The following is an 8925-nucleotide window of genomic DNA, read 5'->3' on the forward strand; positions in this document are numbered from 1 at the left end:
TATCAAAAACTAACATTGGGAACTGGAATCCACTTGTAAACAAGTTACAGAAACACCTGAAGGTGGACAAGGTTTTAGGATCCATCACTGCCACTTCAGATTCATGTGGAACTTTTGGCACGCTTAAAACATCATGGTACAGCCCCCTCTTCAACAGTAGAAATAACGATGGAGTACTATTGTAGATTAAAGAACATAGGAAGATTCTGAACTAAATTTTTAACTAAAGTGTTCCTGCAGTGGAAAAGAAAAAATGTTAAATCAAAAGAAATCATGAGATCTCACACAATGATAAACTTAACACTCTGCTTCATTAAATTTGATGAGCAACAGAACAAACATGTCCAACAGCTTTCATTCATTTTTTCCTTTTATTACAATTTCAATTAGTGGCAAGCTATTTAATCTCCTTCGATATCTTTACTAGATGGAAATGAGGAGATAGCTTTTGTTTTCAAATTAATCAAGTTTAAAAAACAGTTAACCGTAAATCTCGGCCAAAAAGAATTTCTTTCTGAACTTAAATCAAGACAGTCATGTAAATTTCACTGCAGGCATATAATAATTTTATAAAGAAATTATCATGTAAAAGAAAATAGTTTCACACAGACTATTGATAAATCAAGTTTAAAAGAAACATAACCAAAAAATCCTAAATTCTAACCATAAACACACCATTTCTATTATATTAGGGAACTTAAGGTAACATATATAGTTATTGCAGCGTTTGAAGATCTGACCCACCACCATCTAGACTGTAGATTTAAAAGAACATGGTTCAAATACTTATGCGCAAATGTTGTAGTTCAGCTTTTAATTTTACTTGAAGTACAAAAAATATATATTTCAATTTAGGATTTGGCAGCAGCTGGCCAATAGAGGGCGCTGGTGTGCCACCCCAACCACTCAATGACCCTGAGCACACTTTTTTTTTTTTATAATTTAATTTTAAATTAAAAATTTTAATATTTCGAAATATATCAATATATATTTTTTAAATGTGAAAGACAAATATTTAATCTTTAATGACTAGTAAAACATCATTCCATTTTTTGTCAGATTAGTGATTTATTTCCACCGTAGTGGGCAAAAATCTTTGCCCATTGACTCTTGTTAAAAGTTGTAAATGCACAGAAGCTCCTCTGCAATACAAATGTATAGGAGAGCTCGGGGCACAGGAGAGTTTCGCCCCGAGGTGACAAAGTGTATTTGCTCACCCCCTCCCGCCATAGTGCAGAGTCGCGTAGTTTAGCTACAAGGCTTGGCCTCCTTTTTTCAAACGTCAGGATCTGACCCAGCATGGATAAAGACAAGTAGGACGGATTTAAAGCATTTTTTTTAATAAAAGTTAAAGAAGCATGAACAATCTTGCGTTCACATGGAAAATAATAGAATATAGTGTGCTTTTTTACATGTCTGTTAATTGAATAGTTGCCCTTTAATAAAAGCATTCTCAGAAAAGAAATAGTTTTTATTTATTAAGAAAAAGTAAAGCTGACTAATAGCTTCTCCATTATTAAACTGGTACTTTATTTTTTTTAGCTTTGTGACAATATTGGACCATGCAAAACACAGATTTGCCTTCACAAAGCCTCAGAAGGGCCCTGCGATGGACTGGGTACAACCAGTCCAGGGTGTACCCCGCTGCTTGCCCGTAGACAGCTGGAGATAGGCACCAGGATCTCTCCCTTAAATGGATGGATGGCCTCAGAAGTGCAAACTTACGTACAAAAAGTAAACCTGTTTTGTATCCCCCAACCCCCCCATCCCCCTCCCCCCGGAGAACACTCCAACAGCCGCCACTGTCACCATAGATTAATGTAAATCAAGCTTCACTTTTGCCTATAAAAACAACAAAAACATTAAATGAGCCACAGTTTTTTGGTGTTTCTAATTTCTATTTTTATACTCCTGGACTATGCAGTCTGTAAGCAAAAATCAAAACACATAAAACATATAATAATGTGTAGCAACCATGCAGTTCTTGACTAAATTAAAAGCTATTAAAACATAAACTACCAGTGTTACGCATAACTCTGGGCTTAACTATAAGTCAACAGCAGAAAAACCCCTTGAACAAGCCACAGAGCTAAGTTGGGACTCCTGTCCAGCACTACTGGACAGGAGTTAGCATGCAGTACCCATTGGCTGGATAAATGTAAAAACCTGGATAGACATGGTCATTGAATGAAGTTTTGCAGGTGTAGAGGTGTTCTAAGTTTTGACCTGACACCATGTAGAAAGACAGAGTCCCATCTTGAAAATCCAGGTACACTCCAATTTTATTGCATCCAACAGGAATTAGTTTACCGACCCATACCTGGTCATTGTTCCATGCCTCAAAGCCCTGCCCTCTGCCAAAATACCAAGACTTGTCAGAACTCCCAAGGCTCGTATATCTTTCAAGTGATTTGTATGCAACACCTATACCAACGTTTAGATCTTCACTCCACTCCACCTCCCAATAAGAGCGCCCACACAACACTTCGTTACACAGCACTTTAGGCTTCTCAAACCTCTCTGGGTGACTGTCATACAGTGTTGGGCAAGCTACTTGTCCAGTGTAGTGAGCTAAGCTATCAGTTACTCAACAATAAATTAAGGTTCACTACACCAAAGCTACCACCTTAAGAATTATAGCAAGCTAAGTTACACTAATGTGTTAAAAGTAGCTTAACTACATCAGAAGCTACTTAACGTTGTACCAACCTAATGTCAATTCAAAATGAGTCTGATGCACTGGTTAAAATATTTATTAAAGATCAGCCAATGACATATCAGTGTAAAAATTGCTTTATGATCAGCATATTAAAATAAAAACTAAAGTAATTACTAGTAGACAAACTAGTAAACAATCTGCTGTTATTAGAACCAAATTAAAGGTACTGTGTAGTGTTCTACACACCGAGACATGGCTATGAGTTTGCATTCAATGGACATCTCTAGGGAAAACAAAACCCTACAAAAGATCTCAATTAAACAGTTGATTCAAGTAACAAACAAAACTGTTTACAAAAGAAGGTGAAAAAATAAAGAAGCTAATTAAGAGATACATATATATATGTCTCACCATATAATTTAATTTCTACCTACATATTTATTCATTGTATTTTTGGAGGCAATTAATTGAATGCTTATTTATTTATTTATGGGGAGCATTTATTTATTTATGTATTTATTTTATATACGGTAGAGCTGTTCCTCCATAAAAAATCTTATCTGTGCAAAGCCTAAAAACAGATTTATGTAAACATCCTGTCAGGTAAACTAGGCCATGAAAATACAATATCTAAGTTTGACTACTGCTCTCTAATTAGAGTATCTTAGTGGCACATATAGGGGAATTATCCTGCCATAATGCAAGAGCACATAACTTCAATTAGATAAAAGAATTTCATCTTCTTGCTCTCAAAACTTATAATGCTCACACTCAAAACATGCGCTCTCTCTCAAATATTTTCTCTTCTCTCTCAAATCTTTGTTTCTTCTCTCAGATTTAATGCTTCTTGCACAGATATTTTCTCCTCTCGCTTGCCTCCTTCTCTTCGCGCACAAACCGCGCTCTGTTACGTTCGCAAACCCGTAGGCTCTGCTTGCGGATTTGTTTTGCTCTCTGAGACTGCAGTTGGATCGTTGCCTAGCAACCTTTCCAGCCAATAGAACGACAGCCTGGGAAAGGGTGCGCTTGTTTAACCCTACTGAGTGTGCCTGTGCTACTACGCCACTTATAAGAGCATCAGCTGAAACTGCTATTTACAGTAGTTTTGTGGCCTATTGTTGTTTAGAAATAGAAAACCTGGTTTCATTTCTTAGTTTTGCCCTGGATTTTGTAGCGTTTGTGGACGCTATGTCGCTACTTGATCAAAACAATAACGTCGCTACAGGAAAGTTACTTGATAAATAAAGCAGCGATGCTACGGTCAAGCTACTGGAAAATGTAGTTAAACTAATAGCTTCGCTACATGTAGCGGCGCTACTGCCCATCACTGCTGTCATAGTACTGCCATGTTGATGTACATGTTGCTTTTTTGTTCTCATCTGAAAGAATGAGATAATTATTTGCTGTATTTGGGTTCAGCGTCAGATCACAGGCATCTGGTGGAAAGAAAGGGACAGTCTGTTAAATAAACACTGAAAGATAATAGATGTAACATTTTGTTGAATATTACAGTTTCAATATCCTGAAAAGAATTTAAAAAACCCAAGGAGAAACCTCAATGAAATTTTGTTTTGAGAAAGTCAATTTCCAAATCAGAAGACATTCTAGCAGAGGGTCTTTTCTTTGCTTGTTTGTCATAAATAAAATTAAATGCCATATATAACTTACACCAAATCAGATCTTCTTTGCTTGTTATATTCTCCACTGGAGGGACGCCTGGCTTTGAAAAATCCTCTGAGACCAGACACCCTTCCTTGTAATAGTAGATGCTTGCTCCTTGGTATTTGGTATTGTTTGCTGCAGCTACTAGGAAAATGAATTTGCTGTTGGCTTTCAGGCCTTTGGCCATGTTTTGGAATTCTTGGGCTTTTCCACGGAGTTCTTGTATCATTGCATTTGAACGGTACCACTGGTCGTGTTTAGGCTCATAGATATTCTGAAGGCTTTTCAGGTCATGTGAGTGAAGGGACCTCTCCATCTGATCAATGTATGGGTCATCATCCTCCAGAGAGGTGAAAGTGAAGCACAGAGCATGAACCACACCTTGAGCAAATATTTCTGTTTTCAGCTGGGACTCATTGGAAACCATTTTAACGCCCTCCATTGATTTGAGGCAGATGTTCAAGGCAGTTACTTCTGCTTCTTTGTCAGACATCCACCGGTCCCCATAGAATTTGCAGGAGATTCTCTTGAGGACAGAGTTTTCTTTGTCACTCAGTGACATTGAGATGTTAGCTTCAGCATTTAATTTGGGGATCTTATTTATTGCACCCTCCAAGGTTCCCTGGAAGTCCTCAACTTGAGTGGACTCTAACTTCTCACTGTCAAAGACAAAGAAAGCGTTTGCACCATACTGAATGCCTGTCACCACATGTGTTGCCATGCTCTTCACTTCATCACTGAGCCTGGCTGCACTCTGCGCTTCACTATGTGTCATGGACAGACGAGAGAAGTAAGAAGTGGCCTTGTATTGGAGGGTCACTCTGCTCTGATTTTTGAATTTCTTCTTGTCGTTCAGATACTTGGCAGAGCCACCGACTTCAATCAGACCACTCAAGAAACTAGCTTTAAAAGAAGCTCCAAGATCCAAGAGAGAGGACTTTTCTTGAATAGAATCAGAGGATGTTACTTGGAAAGAACTGTTGTGGTTATTCTTTGTCTTTGTTTTATTCTCCAGAATGGTACTTTCCCACAGTGAAATTCCTGTGAAAAATGGAAACCACTGTTAGACAGACAAACTCTAATTACATCTTTCTTTATGACTTTGACAGTTGGATGTATACACTGCCTGAAATTAAAATTATATTTGTGAGCAATTAACAGAAATATCTACATTATAAACTAACTTTCAGCATCAGTATGTCGCATATAAATGAAAATTCTTGAGACTGGCAAAGAAATGACAAAAATTTAGATTTTTCTGCTATTGAATCTTTACTAGGTAAGATTGAAAATGTAAAAGGAAAAGGAGGGGAAAAGATAAACTATAAAATAAAATATTAAATTCTTTAAAGGTTCTTATGGCAATAGAACAAAAAAAGAAAAGCAGTGGATGTCAGCAAATTAGCCTCTGAAATGAGCAATTAATATGGAAACAAATGCAGCTCCCGGACCAATATGAAGACTTTCAGTCCAGCTTTTACCACACCACAGATTTGCCAGTTTGAACACTAGAGGGGAACCCCGACAATGTGACAACCATCTTTGTCACATGGGGCAACATTCCCAGCAGCCCACAGGAAACGTTCATATTGAGCAGTCAATCAAATGTTGGAAGCTATAGTCAAGTGAGGTTTATCTTGCTTGATCTTTTAAGTTTTCATACATTTGTCTAGTCTTTTTTGTCTCTTTATCATGTTTGTTTTTCCATCTGTTCATCCATTTTCCTTCACGTTTATCCCGAGCAGGGATGCGAGTGGTGCTGGAGCCTATCTCTAGAAGTGGGAGGCGGGGTACACCCTGGAAAGGTCGCCAGTCCATCGCAGGGCAACACAGACACAAACAGGACAAACAACCATTCACACACACCTAAGGAGAATTTAGAGAAGCCAAATAACATAACATGTTATAACATAACATAACCATGTTTTTTGGACTGTACGAGGAAGCCAGAGTACCCAGAGAGAACTCATGCTAAGGGAGAACATGCAAACTAAGCAGAAAGACCCAAGACCAGTAATCGTACCGGGAACCTTCTTGCTGCAAGGCAGCAGTGCTTCACTGAGCAGCCCATGTTTGTTTTTCAATTAATTCTATTTTTTTTTTTCTTTTTTTGCATTTTTAAGCTCTAATAACCTTAATAAATATCCACAGCATGACTGATGAATACATATTTTCTTCAAACAATTTTTGGACATATATATATTTTTTCTATTATTAAATATTTGTCAAATCTATAAAGCTCAGCTGGACAGGTGCAAATTAACAGCAGACAACAAAACCTACAGCATTTGACAGAGCACGCTGTAAAATAAGAATCATGCGAAAACAATAGCAAAAAAGTTAAAAGAAACTGCAAAACAATGATAAAGTCACAGAAATTTAAACTGAAGTAAAAGGGGAAATTGCTCTAAATATTAAAATGCTATTTAAAATGCCACAAACTTGCTCTACAATTAAGAATTGTACCAGGCCACTAGATGGAGTGACACACCAAAATGATAGAACCAGGCCCTCAGCAAAACCATTAGGAGGATGGCCAGAAGTAAACTAGAGAAATAAAAGTAACTGTACATTCTCTTTCACGTCTATTCTTAACATAGCCGTAATCTTATACTGTCTTTTATTTTTCATATGTTTGTGTGCTTTTGATTTTTCTATCCTTCATGTGTTTTTATCTGATTTTACAGCAGGGCATTAAGTTGGTTTCACCAATTTGCAACCGTGGCCAAAAGGTACAATAACATATACAAATATATACACAACAGTCTGATTTATTGCTGCTGTTTTTATACTTTCACATATCAAATGATCAATGCACTATTTGATTGAAGTACCTAATGTCTTACAGTGTTTTTAAATCCATTTTTGTTTCTATATATGTTATAACTACAGAGAAGGTGGCCTATTATTACTTAGAGTGCATATAGCAATAATGTTACTAATTTTAAATGTGTCTGTCTTTCACTGGGGGAAATGGAGACCATGAAAGGAAGATTTATCGATAAACTAGTGTGTGAAATTAGTAATTAGAGCCTTTCACCATATCCATTAGTGGTACCTGTTATCAGCTCATCTGTGTGAGCGTTATACAGCATCCCCAAGGAAAAGGGTCTTCCCAGGGTAGGAACCTTCAGAGAACTGGAGTCCATGTGGTCCAACTGATAGAAAAGAAAACCAAAACTATGTCAAACAGCATGCTGCATAACCAAATATCATATCTAAGTCAATTTAGTGCTGCATAGATAGTGATCAAGAGATTGAGAATTTAAGAAATAAAAAAAAACGTTATCATCAATATAAAACCACCATGAAATTTCATTGTAATTCCTAACTCAGAATGCACATAAAATAAGCAGAAAGAAATTATAAAGCCTTGCAAAAAAAAAAAGACATCCTTGAAGGTCTCCCTTAAAGAAAGAAAAACCTAGAATTTAAAATACACTTGAAAAAATATTGGAAGAAAAAGCAGAGGAATTGTAGATAATATAAAGAAGTTAATTAAAAAATAGAAGGCAACGTTTTTTTTCTGTCATAAATGTGATTAAAATAAAACTGTGCATTTAAGGTATTTTACAGCACAGGTTCTGCAAAAACATAACATTGATCTTACTTTTTCAGTGTGTCCTCACAGAAGGAAGGTGTTCAGAGTGGTTTGAGTCAGCCGAGAGTCTTCTATTGCTCCCAGTGTGATGTTCTCTATTTATCCTGTTAGTTGTCATATCACTTACCTCCCCATTGCAAGAATCCACACCAAAAAAGGCTTTAAAACATGAATTTCAGACAAGGTTGGGTTAATAATTTTTTTTAAGCAAGAATTCATATCACACCACACAGATAAGCAAATTCTAATTCTGTGGACGTTCATGTAAATTAAAGACTGGAGAGCACGACCCAGCTACAAAGTTAAGATTAAAAGGGTGAAGATATTGTACACTCATTTGTGTGTTAAAAAAGCATAAATTCAATTCAAATAAGAAAGAAATGCAGAGCCCTTGTGTAACAAATGGCAAAGAAAATGGCTAAAATTATCATAGAAGTGTTCATAAATCAGGGAACCTCTGGATCTGAGTGAGAGATTACTGAGCTCAATATCAGCTGCTGCTGTCTTCAGAATCAGAATCAGAATCAAGTTTATTGCCAAGTAGGTTTGCACTTACAAGGAATTTGACTTGGTGTTGTTGGTGCAGACAAAAAAAAAAACAAAACAAAACAAAATAACAAAATAAGATAGAATATATATAAATATATATATATATATATATATATATATATATATATATATATATATATATATATATATATATATATATATATATATATATTAGGGCTGCAACAACGAATCGATAAAATCGATAAAAATCGACTTTTAAAAGCGTTGGCAACGAATTTCATCATCGATTAGTTGTGTCGCGCGATTATTGCGTCATCCGCCGCGCCGTCATCACTGCCTCTTGACTGAAAGAGGAAGAAAAAAAAATACGGCAGAGCGAGTCAGCGCCGCAGGTGCAATGTTGCCAACTCCGCGACTTTTCAGACCCCTCCAGCGACTATTTTTCAAAAAAGCGACTAGCGACAAATCTGGCGACTTTTTTCGGTGTCACTGG

The 8925-nt window shown here is 36.5% G+C and overlaps 1 protein-coding gene across 1 annotated transcript; it reads right to left on the bottom strand.

Moving 5' to 3' along the window:
- Positions 1-1801: 1801 nt before the first annotated feature.
- LOC119797646 (cytolytic toxin-beta-like) lies at positions 1802-7989 on the bottom strand. Its single transcript, XM_038306805.1, has 5 exons — positions 7932-7989; positions 7380-7479; positions 4328-5362; positions 3998-4095; positions 1802-2536 (listed from the first exon to the last, which is right to left on the bottom strand). Exons 2-5 carry the CDS (start codon positions 7468-7470, stop codon positions 2114-2116), a joined length of 1647 nt encoding a protein of 548 aa, XP_038162733.1. The 5' UTR covers positions 7471-7479; positions 7932-7989; the 3' UTR covers positions 1802-2113.
- Between the last annotated feature and the right edge of the window lie 936 nt (positions 7990-8925).

The sequence above is a fragment of the Cyprinodon tularosa genome, unplaced genomic scaffold, assembly GCF_016077235.1.
Source record: "Cyprinodon tularosa strain WSP-4 unplaced genomic scaffold, ASM1607723v1 ctg591, whole genome shotgun sequence".
In the NCBI taxonomy this organism is placed as follows: domain Eukaryota; kingdom Metazoa; phylum Chordata; class Actinopteri; order Cyprinodontiformes; family Cyprinodontidae; genus Cyprinodon; species Cyprinodon tularosa.